General features: G+C 43.4%; 1 protein-coding gene across 1 annotated transcript in view; it reads left to right on the top strand.

Annotated features, from left to right (window-relative positions):
• The first annotated feature begins 6,603 nt into the window (after positions 1-6,603).
• The window catches only part of Rpgrip1 (RPGR interacting protein 1), a 71,580-nt gene continuing 57,192 nt past the window's right edge, over positions 6,604-20,991 (top strand). Inside the window, exons 1-2 of the mRNA XM_069998371.1 lie at positions 6,604-6,676; positions 12,765-12,897. Coding sequence (XP_069854472.1) covers positions 6,604-6,676; positions 12,765-12,897 — 206 coding nt within the window. The remainder of the gene's footprint in view (positions 6,677-12,764; positions 12,898-20,991) is intronic.

Here is a 20,991-nt window from a genome sequence, read left to right as displayed (position 1 = left end):
TTCTTCCCTCCCTCACTCCCCTCTTTCTTTCTTTTTTTCACTTCTTTGCATGTGTGCTGGTCCCGAGGTTTGAACTCAGGGCCTGGATGCTTTCCCTGAAATTTAAAACAAAAATTTTATTATATTATTATTTTATTATATTATTATTTTTGTTATTATAAAGGCGATGTACAGAGGGGTTATAGTTACATAAGTACAGTAACAAGTGCATTTCTTTTTGGACAATGTCACCTCTTCCCTCATTCTCTCCCAGTTTTTCCCTCTAACCCTGAACTTTTGTGCTCAAGGATGACACTCTACTGTTTGAGCTACAGCTCCTCTTCTAGCTTTTTGGTGGTTTATTGACCATAGAAGGAAGACTTTTCCTAACTGGGCTGACTTTGAATTTCAGTCCTCAGATCCCAGCCTCCTGGGTAGCTAGATTTTAGGTATGAGTTATGTGTGCTCAGCTTCACTTACTTCTTTTTAAACTTCTGTTTATGTCTACCATGAAAATATAATAATTTCTAATTATAAAAGTTATTATAAAATAATATCTCTAGCCAAGCTATGGCTCAAATGGTAAAGAACAAGCCTTTAGTGGAAAAGTTAAGAGAGTTCAAACCCCAATACAGGCACATAGATACACACACAAAATAGCTAAAGCAAAAAAGGTTGATGGACTGAATTAAGTAGTAGAATATTTCCATAGCAAGTGCAAGGTCATGAGTTTAAGGCATCAATGCTATAAAAATTAATAATAATAAAAATTCACTTAAGTAGTAGCATATTTCCATAACAAGTACAGGGTCCTGAGTTTAAGGCCTCAGTGCCATAAAAATTAATAATAATAATCAAATTGTCTCCATTCATTCTTCAGTTCAGAAGATCCTTGCACTGTGGATTGAGTGCTTACAGGGATCCCACCAATGAGGCAGAGCTTATTCTGTTGAAAGAGATCTCAGGAGGACAGAACTACCCCCATTGTCTTTGCCCTTCTAGGAGAGATATAAAGACCATTTCTCAACATCAGCAAACTTCTATTAATTTCTAATCAAACAAAAAATGTACTTTGATGCTAGTGGAGGACTGTTTCCCCCAGTATTATATGCAAAGAGAAAAAGCACAGTCTTCACCCTCTGATCTACAAAGAGTTAACAGCTAAAAACCTGGATTAGTTCCACCTTTAACAGCAGAGGACAATAGGATTGCAAAGCCAGTGTTGGAGGACACAGAAACATTCAAAGAACTGGAGACATCTCTTTCCAGCTAGCCACAACTGTAAGTTGACACCTAATACATATTTCAAGCCTTCCATTTTTACCCTGGAGTGTTTTTAAGAGAAGAGTTTATTTTGTATTTTACCTCACCTCTCAGCATTCAGGAATGCATTACTGGGTCATCTTTAATTCTATTATCTTCTTATCTGTAACATATCCAACCACTTATTTGTCTTTCTTTCTCTCTTCCTTTTTACCTCATCATATTTTCCTTTGTGCCTTTGTTCCTTCTTTTTCCCTCACTTTCTTTCTCTTCCCTTTTCTGCCCCGCCCTGTCTTTCCTTTCCCCTGCCCCCCCTTCCCCCCCTCCCCCCCCCCCCCCGCCCCAGTATTCAGGTTTGAATTTAGGGCCTCTTGATTCTCCTTTTTTAAGGATCCTGATGATCCATCTATTTCATTTTTCAGTCCTCCTGCCTCTATCCTTCCTAGTTCAAGGTCTCTGGCTTGAACTATAGAAATACCCTCCTAGCCCAATCTTCTCTGTGTCTCTGACTAGATGGATTTTCTTAAAGCTTTTCAATACTTCTCTCTCTCTCTCTCTCTCTCTCTCTCTCTCTCTCTCTCTCTCTCTCTCTCTCTCTCTCTCTCTCTCTCGTTTGTCGTGGGACTGAACTCTGGGCCTCTGCACTGTCCCTCAGCTCTTCAGCTCAAGGCTAGCGCTCTACCACCTGAGCCACAGTGCTACTTCTGGCTTTTTCTGCTTATGTGATGCCAAGAATCAAACCCAGGCCTCATGCATGCAAGTCAAGTACTCTACTACTGAGCCACCTTCTCAGTCCCCCTTCTAACTCTCTTGTTTGTAGGTTCAAAAATGTATGATTGCTGAACAAACCTCTGGGCCTTGTACATACTAAGCACATGCTCTACAACTAAGTGACACTCCAAGCCCTATCTCCTTCCTTCTTTCCTTTCTTCATTTAAGTTCAGACAACGTTTTACTATGGCCCAAGATTCCTCAATTTTGAAATCATCCTGCCTCCATTTCTCATGTGCTATGATTACAAATGTGCACCATCACACTTATCTCCACACTCTTTGTTTTTTCTTTTTTTTTTTTTTGGTCGGTCGTGGGGCTTGAACTCTGGGCTTGGGCACTGTCCCTCAGCTCTTCAGCTGAAGGTGAGTGCTCTACCACTTGAGCTACAGCACCACTTCCAGTTTTCTGGTGGTTTTTGGAGATAGGAGTCTCACGGTCTCTCTTGCCCGGGCTGGCTTTGAACCGCAATCCTCAGATCTCAGCCTCCTGAGTAGCTAGGATTACAGGCGTGAGCCACCAGCGCCCGGCTCCACACTCTTATCTCCAATTACCCACCAGAAAACCAGAAGTGGCACTGGGGCTCAAGTGGTAGAGCTAGCCTTGAGCTGAAGAGCTGAGGGACAGCGCCCAGGCCCAGAGTTTAAGACCCATGACCGACAAAACAAACAAACAAACAAAATTCATTATTATTTTTATTAGTTTACACAAGTAAGACACAGGAGGATTTGTTGTTACAGTTCTACATCATCGTTACTTTTTTTTTTTGCTCTGGTCCTGGGGTTTGAATGCTGAGCCTGGGCACTTTTCCTGAGCTCCTTTTGTTCAAGTAGCATGCTACCACTTTAGCTACAGATCCACTTCTAGATTTTTCTGTGATTAATTGCAGATAAGAGTCTCATTACTTTCCTGCCCAGGTTGGCTTCAAATCTGGTTGACTAAAACAAATAATAATAAAACAAAACAAAACAAAAAACCTAGCTGACTTTGAACCGGGATCCTCAGATGCCAGCCTCCTGAGTAACTAGGATTACAGGCATGAGCCACTGGTGCTCGGCTCATTATTACTTTTTATTAGCTTACTCTAGTTAGACAGAGGAGGATTTGTTACAGTTCCACATCATTATTATATATATATTTTTTGGGGGGGGTCTGGTTGCGGGGCCTGAACTCTGGGCCTGGGCGCTGTCCCTCAGCTCTTCAGTTCATGGCTAGCTCTCTACCACTTGAGCCACAGCACCACTTCTGGCTTTATCCTTTTAGCTTATGTGGGACTGAGGAATCGAACCCAGGGCCTCATGCATGCAAGGCAAGCGCTCTACCACTGAGCCACCTTCCCAGCCCTGTTATTTTGTGTGTGTGTGTGTGTGTGTGTGTGTGTGTGTGTGTGTGTGTGTGTGTGTGTGTGTGTGTGTGTGTGTGTATGTACCTGTCTTGGGGCTTGAACTCAGGGCCTAGATGCTGTCCCTTAGTTTTTTTTTTTTTTTGGTTTTGTTTTTTTTTGTTTGTTTGTTTTTTTTTGGTCCGGTTGTGGGGCCTGAACTCTGGGCCTGGGCACTGTCCCTCAGCTCTTCAGCTCAAGGCTAGCGCTCTACCACTTGAGCCACAGTGCCACTTCCGGCTTTTTTCTTTTTGCTTATGTGGTGCTGAGGAATCGAACCCAGGGCCTCAGGCCTGCAGGGCAAGCGCTCTACCACTGAGCCACCTTCCCAGCCCCTGTCCCTTAGTTTTTTGTTCAAGGTTAGCATTCTATCACTTGAGGCATAGCTTCACTTCTGGCTTTTCTGGTGGCTAATTGGAGATAAAAGTCTCAGGCTTTCCTGCTGGGATTGGCTTTGAACCAAAATCATCAGATCTCAGCCTCCTGAGTAGATAGGATTACAGATGTGAGCTACCAGCACTCAGTTATTAGTTTATTTTTAATGGCAAAAGAAAGAGTGTGGGGCTGGGAAGGTGGCTCAGTGGTAGAGTGCTTGCCTTGTATGCATGAGGCCCTGGGTTCGATTCCTCAGCACCATGTAAACAGAAAAAGCCAGAAGTGGGCTCTGTGGCTCAAGTGGTAGAGCGCTAGCCTTGAGTTGAAGAGCTCAGGGACAGCACCTAGGCCCAGAGTTCAGGCCCCACAACAAAATAAAACAAAAAAATAAAGGTTGTATCTATGTATCCTGTATGCTATATTGTATTGACATATGAATACATCACAGAAGGCTAAATTAAGCTAATTAATGAGTGTTACTTTGTATATACTTATCTTTGCAAGTTTAGAGAGAATAGTTGTACTTTGAACAATTTTCAAGAACTCAGTATATGTATGCATTATACTCACAAATTAACATGCTGAGTTAAAAGCCCTTTGTACAACTACTTAAAGATAATAATATTTTTAAAAAACAAAATGAAAAGAAAAAGAGAGAAGAAGCTGTGTGCCAGTGGTTTATACCATAATTCTCAGATTTCAGCCTCCTTAGTAGCTAGAATTATAATTGTGAGCCACCAGTACCTTCACTCCCCTCTTTCCCTCCCTCCCTCCTTTCATCCTTCCCGTCTTCCTTTCTTCCTTCCTTTCTTCCTTCCTTCCTTCTTTCCTTCTTTCCTTCTTCCTTCCTTTTATCCTTCCTTCTTTCCTCCCTCCTCTCTCTCTTTATCTCTCTCTCCCTCTCTCTTTCTTTTGAGACAGGGTCTGTCTTTGCACTTGCAGTCTGTCTTTGAACTCACAATATAACCCAAACTGTCCTGGAACTCAGGATCCTCTTCCTCAGCCTCTTTGTACTATGATCACAAGTATGTGCCAATACAACCAGATTAGTTTAATTAATTCTCTGCATCTTTTCAAGCTTCCTAAAAAGAGAATCTGATCCATTCAATTTGGGTTTGTAGCTTTTTTTTTTTTTTTTTGTCGGTCATGGGACTTGAACTCTGAGCCTGGGTGCTGTCCCTCAGCTCTTCAGCTCAAGGTGAGCACTCTACCTCTTTTTTTTTTTTTTTTTTTGGTCCGGTCGTGGTGCCTGAACTCTGGGCCTGGGTGCTGTCCTTCAGCTCTTCAGCTCAAGGCTAGCACTCTACCACTTGAGCCACAGCGCCACTTCCGGGTTTTTTCTTTTTGCTTATGTGGTGCTGAGGAATCGAACCCAGGGCCTCAGGCATGCAAGACAAGCGCTCTACCACTGAGCCACCTTCCCAGCCCAGCACTCTACCTCTTTAGCCACATTACCACTTCCAGTTTTCTCAGTGGTCTATTGAAGATAAAAGTCTCACTGACTTTTCCTGCCCTGGCTGGCTTTGAACAGCAATACTCAGATCTCAGCCTCCTGAGTAGCTGGGATTACAGGCATGAGCCACCAGTGCCCAGCTGTAGCTTATTCTTTATTATTTTTTTATTTTTTGGTAGTTTGTGGGGCTTGAACTCTGGGCTTGGGTGCTGTCCCTCAGCTTTTCAGCTCAAGGCAAGCGCTCTACTGCTTGAGCCACAGCGCCACTTCTGGTTTTCTAGTGGTTTATTGGATATAAGAATCTTACTGGGGCTGGGAAGATGGCTCAGTGGTAGAGTGCGTGCCTTGCATGCCTGAGGCCCTGGGTTCGATTCCTCAGCACCACATAAGCAAAAAGAAAAAAGCCAGAAGTGGCTCTGTGGCTCAAGAGGTAGAGCGCTAGCCTTGAGCTGAAGAGCTGAGGGACAGTGCCCAGGCCCAGAGTTCAGGCCCCACGACCGGACCCAAAGAAAAAAAAAAAAATCTTACTGACTTTCCTGCTTTGAACTGCGATCCTCAAATCTCAGCCTCCTGAGTAGCTAGTATTATAGGCATGAGCCACCGGCGCCTGGCGTAGCTTCTTTATATCACAGTGACTGCAGGGACTGAATCAGAGAGTATACATTAGTGAGTCAATACCTACAAATTTATTGGAAAACCTGGTTAAAGACCAGGAGAAAGGGCTGGGAAGGTGGCTCAGTGGTAGAGCACTTGCCTTGCATGCTCGAGGCCCTGGGTTCGATTCCTCAGCACCACATAAAAAAAAAGCCGGAAGTGGCGCTGTGGCTCAAGTGGTAGAGTGCTAGCCTTGAGCTGAAGAGCTGAGGGACAGTGCCCAGGCCCAGAGTTCAGGCCCCCACGACCGGACCCAAAAAAAAAAAAAAAAAAAAAAAAAAAAAAGACCAGGAGAAAAGCAGTGGTCATTGATATCCAAACTGAGTAAACATCTAAAGGTTGATCCAAAAGGAAGTGGCACTGTGGCTCAAGTGGTAGAGCGCTAGCCTTGAGCTGAAGAGCTGAGGGACCGTGTTCAGGCCCAGAGTTCAAACCCCACGACTGACCAAAAAAAAGAAAAAAAAGAAAAAAGAAAGAAAGAAAGAAAGAAAGATCCAAAATAACATATATATAAATAAATTCTATAATAAGAAGGGCTGGTCTTCATTTTGAAAGATGTCATTATTACAAATGTTCTTGCATTTGAAGCTACTACAAATAGACATGACATATGCCATCAGAAAAGTATTAAGAAATTCCTTCTGTAACAAATAGGGACCATAGAAGACATCTTAAAGCTGTGCTTAATATTTCCTCTAGGATCTCTTACAACTTGAGGACAGAAAGGATGTCATACCTGATGGGCCATACTTCAGGGGGCCTGCAAGTTAGAGAAACAGACTCCATCTGTGTGTCCAAAGGTAAACTGAATGCCTGAAGATGAATACCTTTGAATATTGAAACAGTTATGAGTCTACTACTGAGGGCCTACTGAGGGCCTACTGAGGGCCACCTTGTCAGCCTTCAGGGGGATGGCTTGGCTATGTTTGTTTATATAGTGCTGGTGCTGTGGCTTGAACTCAGGTCCAGGCACTCTCCCTTTAGCTTTTTCCACTTCAGTCAGGTATTTTACTACTTGAACTACAGCTCTATTTCCAGCTTTTTTTTTCTGGCTTTTTGCAAGAATCTCTTCTATTTGTTGTTGTTGTTGTTGTTGCCCAGAATGAATCCTGAGATCTCAGCCTCCTGAGTAGGTAGGATTACAGGTGTGAGCCATGGTGCCCAGCTACTATTTTTCTTTCTCTTGGCTCTTATCATCAATCTTTTCAACATTTTATTCTCAAGTTCTCATAATAAGGTTTCTACTATGTGAGTTTATGAGTGAAAGGCAATTCCCATGACTACCTGCACTATAATCCTATGACAGAAACCAGGTAGAAACTAGTGGGTTTCTCTACTTTATCCACACAATTACTTCTTCAGTCTCACTAACTAGAGGCAGGTAATTTAAGACAAGAGGGATCAGGCCCAACAGAGTTTCTTCCTCACAAGCCTTAAAATATTTTTGGACAGGTATAGTAGTGAACATTTCCAATCCCAGGATTCTGGAGGCTGAGGAAGGAGGATCCTACATTCAATACTGTATGAGATATTATTTTCTATGAAAGTGTATTATATTCCTTTGTAAGACTCTTTTTAATTGCTGGGTTCTTTTTTAAAAAATTGTTATTGTGGGGCTGGGAAGGTGGCTCAGTGGTAGAGTGCTTGCCTTGCATGCATGAGGCCCTGGGTTTGATTCCTCAGCACCACATTAAGTGGCACTGTGGCTCAAGTGGTAGAGCGCTAGCCTTGAGCTGAAGAGCTGAGGGACAGTGTCCGGGCCCAGATTTCAGGCCCCATGACCAGATCCAAAAAAAAAAAAAAATTGTTATTGTAAAGATGATGTACAGAGGAGTCACAGTTACATAAGTCAGGTAAAGAGTATATTTCTTTTTTTGGGGGGGGAGGGTCCGGTCGTGGGACCTGAACTCTGGGCCTGGGCGCTGTCCCTCAGCTCTTCAGCTCAAGGCTAGCGCTCTACCAGTTGAGCCACAGGGTCACTTCCGGCTTTTTTCTTATGTGTGCTGAGGAATCGAACCCAGGGCCTTGAGCATGCAAGGCAAGCGCTCTACCACTGAGCCACCTTCCCAGCCCAAGAGTATATTTCTTTTGAGACAATTGGGTCATCTCCTAGTTTTTCCCTCCCATCCCCACCCACAAGTTGTATAGTTCATTTTCAATGTAGTGTCTACTGAGTACCACTGCTGCATTTGTTTAACCTTTGGCCCTCCATTTCTATGCCTTTTTTTTTTTTTTTTGCAGTTTCGGGGCTTGAACTCTGGGCCTACGTGCTGTCCTTGAGCTCTTTCACTCAAGGCAAGCACTCTACCACTTCAGCCATAGCACCACTTCCAGTTTTCTGGTGGTTGATTGGAGATAAGAGTCTCACAGAGCTGGTTGCCAGTGGCTCACGCTGGTGATCCTCGCTACTAAGGAGGCTGAGATCTGAGGATAGTGGTTTAAGGCCAGCCCAGACAGGAAAGTCCATGAGACTCTTATCTCCAATAAAACCATCAGAAAACTGAAAATGGCTCTGTGGCTCAAATGGTAGAGCACTAGCTTTGAGCTGAGGAGCTGAGGGACAGCACCCAGGCCCAGAGTTCAAGCCCCATGACTGACACACACACACACACACAAAAAAAAAGTCTCACAGACTTTCCTGCCTGGGCTGACTTTGAACCGAGATCCTCAGATCTCAGCTCTTGAGTAGCTAGGATTACAGCCATGAGCCACCAGTGCCTGGCTTCCCCCCAACCCCACCACCCCCCAGGCCTGGGGCTTGATTTCAGGTCCTGGGCACTGTTCCTGAGATTGCTTGTTTTCTTCCTCCTCCTCCTCCTCCTCCTCCCCCTCCCCCTCCTCTCCCTCTTCTCCTTCCCCTCCTCCTCCTCTTCTCCTTCTCCTCCTCCTCTTCTCCTCTTCCTCCTCCCTCCTCTTCTTCCTCTTCTTCCTCTACCCCTCCTCCTTGTCTTCTTCCTCCTCCTCGTCTTCTTCTTTTGCCAGGGCTTTGAATTCAGGGCTTTGTCCCTGAGCTTCTTTTGCTCTTTTTCTGCTAATGTGGTACTGAGAAACCAAACACAGGGCTTCATGCATGCTAGGCACACATTCTACCATTAAGCCACCTTCCCAGCCCTCTGTGATGAAACTCCAGTTAATGACCAAAAAGCCATTAGTGGAAATTGGGTGCCAGTGGCTCACTACTGTAATCATAGATAGTCAGGAAGCTGAGATCTAAGAAACGCAGTTTGAAGGCAGCTCAGGTGAAACACTTATCTCCAACTGTTGTTATTATTAAATATAAGACATTTTTTTCTATTTCCGAGGTTGGAACTCAAGGCCTCTTGATTGGCAGGTGCTTTCACCTGGCCATGCTCTGAGCCAATTTGGCAATCCTTAGAAAGTAAATATGAACTCACCTATGATCTAGCTTCTCTTCTCTTTTGTAGTTACCCAACAGAAATGAAAACAAACATCCACACAAAGGTGTGTATACAGACATTCATAACAGCTCTATTTTCCTAATTGGAAACAACCCAATTTCAATCAACAATAGAAGGACAAACAAATGATGGCCTATTTATACAAAGGAAAAAAACATCCAGCAGTTAAGAGGAACTCTGGCATGGATTTTTCTCAAAATACTTTTGCTAAGTAAAAGCAGTCAGAGAAAAGATAGATATATAATACATTATTTAATCTGTATGAAGGGCTGTGAAGGTGGCTCAGTGGTAAAGTGCTTGCCTTGCATGCATGAGGTCCTGGGTTTGATTCCTCAGCACCACATAAGCAGAAAAAGAAACCGGAAGTGGTGCAGTAGCTCAAGTGGTAGAGCACTAGCCTTGAGCTGAAGAGCTGAGGGACAGCGCCCAGGCCCAGAGTTCAGGCCCCACAACCAACAACAACAACAAAAATCTTATGAAGTTCTAGAAAATGGAAATCAATCTATAATGTCGTAAGACATAGTATTTGAAAATAGTGGGGTTTGAGGTTGGTGTGGGATGGGAGAAAATGGACTGCAAAGGGCCTCAAAGAAACTGGAGTATGGGGGCTGGGAAGGTAGCTCAGTGGTAGAGCACTTGCCTTCCATGCATGAAGCCCTGGGTTCGATTCCTCAGCACCACATAAGCAAAAAGAAAAAAGCAGGAAGTGGCGCTGTGGCTCAAGTGGTAGAACGCTTGCCTTGAGCTGAAGAGCTGAGGGACAGCGCCCAGGCCCAGAGTTCAGACCCCACAACCGACCAAAAAAAAAAAAAAGAAACGAGTATGGGAGTGTATTCACAAATAAAAGTTATGAGCAGGAAGATGGGAAGGGATGGGAAGGGGAAACAAAGGAGGAGGCAACAATGCTTGATAAAAAATGTACTCATTACCTTGCCCATGTAATTGAAACCCCTCTGTACAGTATTTTTACAATTAAAAAAAAGATTCATTAAAAAACAAATAAAAGTTATGATGAATATTTATATATGTTAAAACTAATCACAATTTCCACTCTTCCGGTGTGCATTATAGGTACTATATCAGTTATATTTCAATAAAATGGATGTGTGTGGGGTGGGGGGTGCTGATACCAGAGCTTTAATCCAGAACCTTGAACTCTCAATTTGGCTTTCTCAGTTTTAACTCATAGCTAGAATTCTACCACTTGAGCCATGCCTCCACTTCTAGTTTTTGCATATTAATTGGTAATAAGAATTTCTCAGATTTCTGTGCCTGAGCTAGCTCTGAGCCTTAGTTCTCATATCTCAGCCTCCTGAGTAGTTAGGATTACAAGTGGGAACCACTGATACCAGATTAAAAAAGATTTTTGAAAACCTGGGATGGGCTAATAAACAAATCATCAAATGTGCAAAGTAGTTAAGGAGAGAAATCTCAGAAAAAGAGGTAAAAGGGGCTGGGAAGGTGGCTCAGTTGTAAAGCACTTGCCTTGCATGCTTGAGGCCCTTTTTTTTTTTTTGCTTATGTGGTGCTGAGGAATCAAACCCAGGGCCTCAGGCATGCAAGGCAAGCGCTCTACCACTGAGCCAACTTCCCAGCCCCCTGTAATTTTTTAAATACATACCCTCAGTTTACTAAATATGTCCTGAAACATTCTGTGGAAACATCATTAAAGAAAACATCAGCTGGGCACCGGTGGCTGAAATCTGAGCAACTAGGACCTAGAGTCCAAGTCCCATGACAAAAAAAAAAAAAGAAAGAAAGAAAGAAAGGAAGAAAGAGACAAAAAGAAAGAAAGCATCATTGTTCTTGCAGCTACTCTTTATAGTTTTGTCTCAGACAACATACTAATGCAACAAATTGTTTAAACTCAGCTTTTCAATAGTGTGTATTTCTTTTTTTTAATAGTGTGTACTTCTTGCAATTTTTCCTTTTTAATGGATTACTCTTCTCAGTTTACATTTGTGTTAGCAATTCTGAGCTAATTTATTAACATTTCTGTCTCAAATTTTATACTCTACAAATCTCTAAAGCTATTGATGCATGGTTGTAAAAAGAATGTGTGCTATAACACAAAGATAACAACAAAAATGTAAATATAATAAATACAAGCAGTAAAACATCAACAACCAGAAAGTATACCTGCTATGATAAATCATCCCCAGATACTAAATAAGTATCTGCCAAGATACAAAGGCCACTGACCACTAACTGACTGGTTCCAAGTTTGAGGCATGTGTACTTTGAAGAATGTACAGTAAAAGAGTAAAAGAATTTCTGTAAAAGGATCATGATAACTAATTTGGTATCATAATACATTTCAAATTTGTGACATCTTTGTGCCCTTTCAAAGCACTGAAGTTTCCTATAGTCTACTAAGGGATTTTGGAGAAACACAGTTCTTTGACTTTGTATTTTGAGTTAATTTTAGATTAATAGAATAATTACAAAAATAGTTCAAAGAGCTATTTGTCTTTTACCAGCATCTCCTAAGACTCATCTCTAATTAACCACTCAAAAAATTGTAAGTAAAGCTGTGGCTCAAAGTGGCAGAGCACTAGCCTTGAACAAAAGAACTCAGGGACAGTACCCAGGTCCTAAGTTCAAGTCCCATGACCACCAACAACAAAAGCTGGGCAGCTGGGAATATGGCTTGGTGGTAGAATGTTTGCCTAGCATGCATGAAGCCCTGGGTTCAATTCCTCAGTACTATATAAACAGAAAAGGCCAGAAGTGGCACTATGGCTCAAGTGGTAGAGTGCTAGCCTTGAGTGAAAGAAGCTTAGGGACAGGCCCAGGCCTTGAGTTCAGCCCCAAAACTGGAAAAAAAAAAAAAAAGCCAGGAGTAGAGGTAGTAGAGCACCAACCTGAGCAAACAATCCAAGGAAGAGTATAAGACTCTAGGTTCGCCGGGCGCTGGTGGCTCACGCCTGTAATCCTAGCTACTCAGGAGGCTGAGATCTGAGGATCGCGGTTCAAAGCCAGACCGGGCAGGAGAGACTGTGAGACTCCTATCTCCAATAAACCACCAGAAAGCCAGAAGTGGCGCTGTAGCTCAAGTGGTAGAGCACTTGCCTTGAGCTGAAGAGCTGAGGGACAGCGCCCAGGCCCAGAGTTCAAGCCCCACGACCGACAAAAAAAAAAAAAAAAAGACCCTAGGTTCAAGCACTTGTACCAGCATGATCACACACATATACATATGTGCATGCACATGCACACACACACAAACACACAGATTAAGGGGGAAGAATAGCTCTACTAGGTATTTTTATCAAGAAAATTAGTTTGCAGAAAATTCAAATCACATCTCTTGCTAGAAAGATTGAAGAAAGCCTCCAGAGGTCCATTAGTGGTCATTGCATCTGCTTCCCGAGTATTTACAGTCATGCTTTCTAGACAAGATGTTATGATAGATCTGCTTAGTTAAAATATCAAGGAAACATTCTCCAATTATCCTCTCCTGGGACTATAGGTAAGAATATCAAGTCTCAACCATCCTTGAGCAGGATGACCCGGGAGGAATTGGAGGACAGATTCTTTCGACTTCGTGATGAGCACCTGTCAGTGAAGGAGCTTTCATGGAAACAACAGGATGAGATCAAAAGGTACCCAGAGCTATCTTTTAAAAATTAGCAGCTATGGGCTGGGAAGGTGGCTCAGTGGTAGAGCACTTGCCTTGCATGCATGAGGCCCTGGGTTCAATTCCTCAGCACCACATAAGCAAAAAGAAAAAAGCCGGAAGTGGTGCTGTGGCTTAAGTGGTAGAGCGCTAGCTTTGAGCTGAAGAGCTGAGGGACAGTGCCCAGGCCCAGAGTTCAGGCCCCATGACTGGATCCTCAAAAAAAAAAAAAAAAAAATTAGCAGCTGTGGGGCTGGGAAGGTAGCTCAGTGGTAGAGTGCTTGCCTTGCATGCATCAGGCCCTGGGTTCGATTCCTCAGCACCACGTAAACAGAAAAAGCCAGAAGTGTTGCTGTGGCTAAGTAGTAGAGCACTAGCCTTGAGCTGAAGAGCTGAGGAACAGTGCCCAGGCCCAGAGTTCAGCCTCCAAGACCAACAACAAAAAAAAAAAATTAGGGGGCTGGGAAGGTGGCTCAGTGGTAGAGTGCTTGCCTTGCATGCATGAGGCCCTGGGTTCGATTCCTCAGCACCACATAAGCAAAAAGAAAAAAGCCAGAAGTGTCACTGTGGCTCAAGTGGTAGAGCGCTAGCCTTGAGCTGAAGAGCTGAGGGACAGCAGCCAGGCCCAGAGTTCAGGCCCCACAACTGGACCAAAAAAAAAAAAAAATTAGCAGCTGTATCTACCCACCAGCCTCTCTACACTAAATAAACAGGAATTACTTTGTTAGATGTCCATACCAGAAAATGATTTAAATGTCAAAAAAATGAATCAAAAGTAATTTTTGAAGTCAGGTGCCAGTGATTCATGCCTATAATCCTAGCTACTCAGGAGGCTGAGATCTGAGGATTACAGTTCAAAGCCAGTCCAGACAGGGGATCCATGAGACTCTTATCTCCAATAAACCACTCAAAAACCAGAAGCAGCACTGTGTCTTAAGTGTAGAGTGCTAGCCTTGAGCACAAAGAGGCTCAGTGACAGCACCTAGGCCTCAAGTTCAAGCCCCATAGCCAACAACAACAACAACAGAAGATTTTGGTTCAAAGTCTGCCTGGGCAGGAAACCCCATGAGACTTTTTTTTTTTGGGTCCAGTTGTGGGGCCTGAACTCTGGGCCTGGGCACTGTTCCTCAGCTCTTCAGCTCAAGGCTAGCGCTCTACCACTTGAGCCACAGCGCCACTTCCAGCTTTTTTCTTTTTGCTCATGTGGTGCTGAGGAATCGAACCCAGGGCCTCAGGCATGCAAGGCAAGCGCTCTACCACTGAGCCATCTTCCCAGCTCCCACTTCCAGCTTTTTCAGTAGTAATTGGAGATAAAAGTCTCATGGGGGGGGTGGGGGAGCTGGGAAGGTGGCTCAGTGGTAGAGCGCTTGCCTTGCATGCCTGAGGCCCTGGGTTCGATTCCTCAGCACCACATAAGAAAAAAGAAAAAAGCTGAAGTGGCACTGTGGCTCAAGTTATAGAGCGCTAGCCTTGAGCTGAAGAGCTGAGGGACAGCGCCCAGGCCCAGAGTTCAGGCCCCACGACCGGACCCCCCCCCCAAAAAAAAGCTGGAAGTGGAGCTGTGACTTTAGTGGTATAGCACTATCTTTCAACACAAAAGCTCAGGGCTTCAAGCCCCACGACCGACAAAAAAAAAAAAAAAAAAAAAATGAGTAATACAGATCAGATGAATTTCATTAAAATGCATAAAAAAAAAAAAAAAAAAAAAAAAAGCTCAGGGCTAACACCCAGACCCTAAGTTCAAGCACCAGGATGGGGACAAAAAATGTTTTTGATCTCTGGAGACGGCCACTCGAGGACCAGACCCTTCCTTGGCAGTGTTCAGGGTACCAGTAAAATGACCCAGGACCACTGACCAGCCCCTGGTTGTTGCATGCAATGTCAGAGTTCACCGGGCTCAGAAAGCACTTTACAGACCCGAGAGCCACGTTTGTGTCTAAGGGTGTCAGAGACAAAGCAGGACACGCGATTCTATCTGAACTTCAGCATAATCAGCTCCCCAAAATTGCATATAATATACTTGTTATTGTTAAATAGATACATAAATATGCATTTGCTGCTTATATATAATGTGCATATGGTATTTATATATACTTATAAATCCAATCATACCATCATAAAATAGCACATCATATATATATAAATATACTTGTTTTATATATAAACCATTAATATCATATTTATGTATGATATATTATGTATGATCATGTGTGTATGTTTTTAATATGAGATTCAAATGTGAAAAAATGTTTTTGCTTATATTTATCATTTTTAAAAATTGATAGTTTTGTTTATGTCTATTTATTTATGTCAGTACTGGGGTTTGAACTCAAAGCCTGGATGCTGTTCCTTAGGTTTTTCACTCAATGCTGGTGTTGTATCTCTTCAGCCACACTTCTACTTCTGGCTTTTTGAGTAATTGGAGAGAAGAGTCCAGGGACTTTTCTGCCTGGGCTGGTTTGGAACCATGATTTTCAGATCTCAGCTGCCTGAGTAGCTAGTATTACAGGTGTAAGCCACTAGCTTCTGGCAGTGTTTCTCATGACTATAGTTTATTAGGGTAGAAATAAATCGTTGGGCACTGGTGGTTCATGGCTGTAATCCCAGCTACTCAGGTGGCTGAGATCTGTGGATTGTAGTTCAAAGCCAGCCGGGGCAGGAAAGTTGATGAGACAGGCCCAGAGTTCAAGCCCCATGACTGACAAAAAATAAAAATAAAAATAAAGAAAGAAGCCAATAACAAGAGAATTCCTCCCCATTTCTTTACCAAGGTAGGTGCTGAGATTAAGCACCTAGAAATGTGATGTTTTCACACCTCAAAGAGTGTTACAGATATTTATTTATTTATTTATTTAATTTTTTTGTCTGTGCTGGGACCTGAACTCTGGGTCTGGACGCTGTCCCAGAGTTCAAAGCCCCACGACCGACAAAATAAATAACTAAAAATAAAATAAAAATCCTACCTACTTAGAAGACTGATAGCTGAGTAACAAGGTTCAAAAGCCAGCAAGAGCAGGCAAATCCGTGACCCTTAACTCTAATTGAACAACACCGTGTTAGGAAGTGCTGGCCGCAGCCTCCAGCACCCGGGTCGTGGCTGTGCACTAGAGTCCGGGTCTAACTTGCTGAAGGCCTTGGGTTCATCCCCAGAACCAGGAAGCGAGAAGAGGGAGGAAGTCGGGTGTTTTATCTTGCTGCAGGCTGAGGACCGCCTTGCTCAGAGTGACCTCTGGCCGAGACCTGGTGGCCAAGGCAGCGGCAGCGCAGCCTTCAGAGCCCCGGCGGCGGCGACCCGAAGCACACCAGCGGCCATCCTGGCACAGGCTACACTGGCAGCCCCAGCGCGGTGGCCCCTCTGTCCCTGGCCACGCTCAGCCTCGGGTTCATGCGGGACACCCACAGCTCCACACACTGGGTGGGCGGATGCTGGAGAAATCCAAGAAGGGTGAGAGGCTCAAGATGGCATCCTAAAACTGTGGGAGGGATTGTTACACCTGCTTTATGAACTGGCCATCCTCTTGGTTCTTTCCTTTTCTTCTCACTCTGTCTTTTCTACATCCCTCCCAGAAATCTTTTTATTTTTTGTAAATTTATGGAGTGGGACATCAAGTTCAAAATCCTAAATTCAGGGCTAGGGGAGGGTATAACTCAGGGGTAAAAGCACATGCAGGGGCTGGGAAGGTGGCTCAGTGGTAAAGCGCTTGCCTTGCATGCGAGAGGCCCTGGGTTCGATTCCTCAGCACCACATAAGCAAAAAGAAAAAAGCTGAAAGTTGTGCTGTGGCTCAAGTGGTAGAGCGCTAGCCTTGAGCTGAAGAGCTGAGGGACAGTGCCCAGGCCCAGAGTTCAGGCCCCACGACTGGACCCAAAAAAAAAAAAAAAAAAAAAGCACATGCAGTAGGCCCTAGGTTGGATCAACACCCCCCCACCTCCGTGATCACAACAGCAAACCTCTCAATTTCCGGAGGATACTCACTCAGAGATAATCAGATTATCAAAACTAGGATTTCCCCACAAAAATCAGTTGCCTTCCTATACACTGATAATGTACAGGAAGAGAGGGAAATAAAGGGAGCAACCCCATTCACAATAACCTTCCAAAAAATAAAATATTTAGGAATTAACCTAACCAAAGATGTAAAAGAACTATTTAATGAGAACTATAAAAAGTTAAAGAAAGAAATTGCAGAAGACACTAGGAAATGGAAAGACCTCCTATGCTCCTAGATAGGCCGACTTAATATAGTAAAGATGGTAATACTTCCAAAACTAATATACAAATTCAACGCAATTCCTATTAAAATCCCAATGATGTACATCACTGAAATACAGAAAACAGTCCAAAAATTCATATGGAACAACAAAAGACCTAGAATAGCCAAAACAATTCTAGGGGATAAAGACAATATGGAAGGGCTATCCATGCCGAACTTCAAACTCTACTACAGAGCTATAATAACAAAGACAGCATGGTACTGGCACAAAAACAGACCCAAAGACCAATGGAACAGAATAGAAGATCCAGAAATAAATCCACAGGCCTACAGCCAGCTGATATTCGACAAAGGAGCCAAAGACATACAATGGAAGAAACACAGCCTCTTCAACCGCTGGTGCTGGGAAAACTGGGCAGCCACATGCAGAAAACTAAAAGTGGACCCCAGCCTATCACCATGCACCAACATCAACTCAAAATGGATTAAAGACCTTAACATTAAACCTGAATCTCTGAAACTACTGCAGGACAGAGTAGGAGAGACACTTGAACTAATAGGCACAGGAAGGAACTTCCTGAACAGAGTCCCAGGGTCACAACAAGTTGGAGAGAGACTCGACAAATGGGACTACCTTAAAATAAAAAGCTTCTGCACAGATAAAGCTATCGCAACCAAGCTAGAAAGACAACCAACTAATTGGGAAAAAATATTTACCAGCAATATATCAGACAAGGGGTTAACATCCTGTATATACAGGGAACTCAAGAAACTAATCCCTCCCAAACCCAACAAACCAATTACTAAATGGGCAAGGGAACTAAAGAGGGACTTCTCAAATGAAGAAATAAAAATGGCAAAGAAACACATGAGGAAATGTTCATCATCCCTGGTGGTGAAGGAAATGCAAATAAAGACAACCCTGAGATACCACCTTACCCCAGTCAGAATGTCCCACATCCACAAATCAGCCAACGACAAATGCTGGAGGGGATGTGGAGAACGAGGAATGCTATTACACTGCTGGTGGGAATGTACACTCATACAACCACTTTGGAAAGCAGTCTGGAGGGTCCTTAGAAAGCTAAAGATTGACCTCCCTTACGACCCAGTCATACCACTTCTAGGCATCTACCCTGAACAACAGGAACCAATATACAAGGACACGTGCACCTCCATGTTTATTGCAGCACTGTTCGCAATAGCTAGGATATGGAAACAACCTAGATGCCCCACCACAGACGAATGGATCCAAAAATTGTGGTATCTATACACAATGGAATATTATGCAGCCATTAGAAATGACAAAATAATGGCATTTGCAGGGAAATGGATGGAGCTAGAAGGAATCATGTTGAGCGAGGTAAGCCAAGAACGAAGAGACAAACAGTACATGGTCTCCCTGATAAGTGGATGATAAATCCAAAATGTTAGGTGATATGACAAAACTAACAGGACTTAAGAAACAAAGAACTCCCACTCATCTGGTTGAACCACTACCAAATATCCCCATGCTGCTGATCACATATATGGTATATAACATGTGAGCACCGTTATATATTACAGACTGTGATAGACAATTTGCTCCAGGAAAGTTAGAATGAACTTGTGACTTTAAATGAGCATTATTATTCCACAATACTGTGAATTTCCAGAAATTAAGTAATCACTTAATCACAATCAAAAAAAAAAAAAAAAGAACCTCGGGGAAGGGAGGGAGGGAGGGGATGGTAGGGGGAAAACAATGGAGGGGGTAACAATGTTCAAGAGGAAGTATACTCATTACCTCACTCACGTAACTGTAACCCTCTGTATAGTATCTTTACAATAAAAAAATTAAAAAAAAAAAAACTAGGAGTTCCATAGTGGGTTCTGTATGGGTCTAGAAAAAAGATAAGAAAAGGAATGTGGTCTTGGTTAGGTGTGAGGGGATTTCCAGAACAGCTGTGCTCTAAAACTGGGGTTCTTAGCATTTTCTTTTTTTTCTTGGCCAGTCCTGGGGCTTGAACTCCTCAGAGCCTGAGCATTGTCTCTGAGTTTCTTTTGCTCAAGGCTAGTACTCTACCATTTGAGCAACAGCACCACTTCTGGTCTCTTCTGTGTATGTGGTACTGAGGATTTGAACCATGCATGCTAGGCAAGCACTTTACCACTAAGCCACATTCCCAGCGCACATTTTCTTTTCTTTATGTGCCAGTACTGGGGTTTGAACTCAAGGCCTGGACACTGTTCCTTAGCTTTTCTGCTCAAGTCTGGTGCCTTGAGCTGCAGTTTCATTTCTTTTTGCTGATTAGTTGGAGATAAGAGTCTCACTGGCTTTCTTGTTCAGGCTAACTTCAAACTACAGTCCTCAGATTTCAGCCTCCTGAGTAGCTAGGATTACAGGCTGGAGTCACTGGCACACACTGGTTCTTAGCCTTTGGAGGAAAGAGAAGCCTTTAAAAGAACAATTAATTTAAGCCATGGGCTGGTGGCTTTACATCTCTAATCCTAGAGATTCAGAAAGCTAAGCTCTGAGGATTGTGGTTAGAAGCCAACTCAGAAACAAATCCAACTAACCAGCAAAATCCTGCAAATAGAGTTGTGGCTCAAGTGGAAGAGTGCCAACCTTGAGCAAAAAGCCAGAGACAGACCAGACCCTAGGCCCTGAGTTCTAGTTCCAGTACCTGCCTATGTATACACAACAACAACAATAACAAACAAACAAAAGGGCTTAGTGGGGCTGGGAAGGTGGCTCAGTGGTAGAGCACTTGCCTTGCATGCCCGAGGTCCTGGGTTCGATTCCTCAGCACCACATAAGCAAAAAGAAAAAAGCTGGAAGTGGCGCTGTGTCTCAAGTGGTAGAGCGCTCTCCTTGAGCTGAAGAGCTGAGGGACAGCGCCCAGGCCCAGAGTTCAAGCCCCACGATTGGACCAAAAAACAAAAACAAAAACAAAAGGCCTTAGGACATGACTTAAGTGGGAGAACCAAACACAAGATTCTGAGTTCAATCCCCAATACTACAACAACAGAAACTACTACGACGACGACGACGACAACGACTACTACTACTACTGTTAGTACTACCAATAATAATAATAATAATAATAATAATAAATGAAAGAGCGAGGTGCCAGTGGCTCATGGCTATAATCCTAGCTACTCAGGAGGCTGAGATCTGAGGATTGTGGTTCAAAGCCAGCCCAGGCAGGAAAGTCCATGAGACTCTTATCTTCAATTAACCACCAGAAAACTGGAAATGGTGCTGTTGCTCAAGTGGTAGAGCACTTGCCTTGAGCTGAAGAGCTGGTTGTCCCCACAACCAACAAAAAGAAAGGAGGGAAGGAAGGAAGGAAGGAAGGAAAGAAGAAAGGAAGGAAGGAAGAAAGGAAGGAAGGAAGGAAGGAAGGAAAGGGATGGAGGGAGGGAACAAAGAAAGACAAGAAAAAAAGAAAGACAAAAGAAAAAAAGAAAGAAAGAAAATGACCCTCTCCTTGGTCCAGTGATTGTCCCCTCTGTCAAATAGGACCTCTGGAGCTCAGACTCCCTATATCTAGCACTTAATGTTCAAAGTGCAGTTGCTACAGCCTAGTGTATATTTCTGCCTCAACTTTCAGGGCCTAGGGACAGGCTAAGCTACACAGCCCCTCCCACATTCAGGGAGCATGTGACCAATGAAAAAAACAGAAGTGAAATAGCCAGTCAACCCAGCGAATGGTGAGTTCCTTCTTTGTGTCCTGTTGTTTTTCCTGCAGATTCATTGGAAATGAGTCATTTAGGGATAAATGTGATGTTGATGATTTCCAAGTGCAATCAGAGAATACAAAAGGCAATCTTAGTTCAGATTCTAACCTCAGGATTTAAAATAGGAAAGCAAGCATCTCTGTG

This window comes from Dipodomys merriami, unplaced genomic scaffold (assembly GCF_024711535.1).
Source record: "Dipodomys merriami isolate MVZ:Mamm:240054 unplaced genomic scaffold, mDipMer1.0.p SCAF_518, whole genome shotgun sequence".
NCBI lineage: Eukaryota > Metazoa > Chordata > Mammalia > Rodentia > Heteromyidae > Dipodomys > Dipodomys merriami.
Note: the sequence above shows the minus strand (reverse complement) of the source record. Positions and strands in the feature narration are given on the sequence as shown.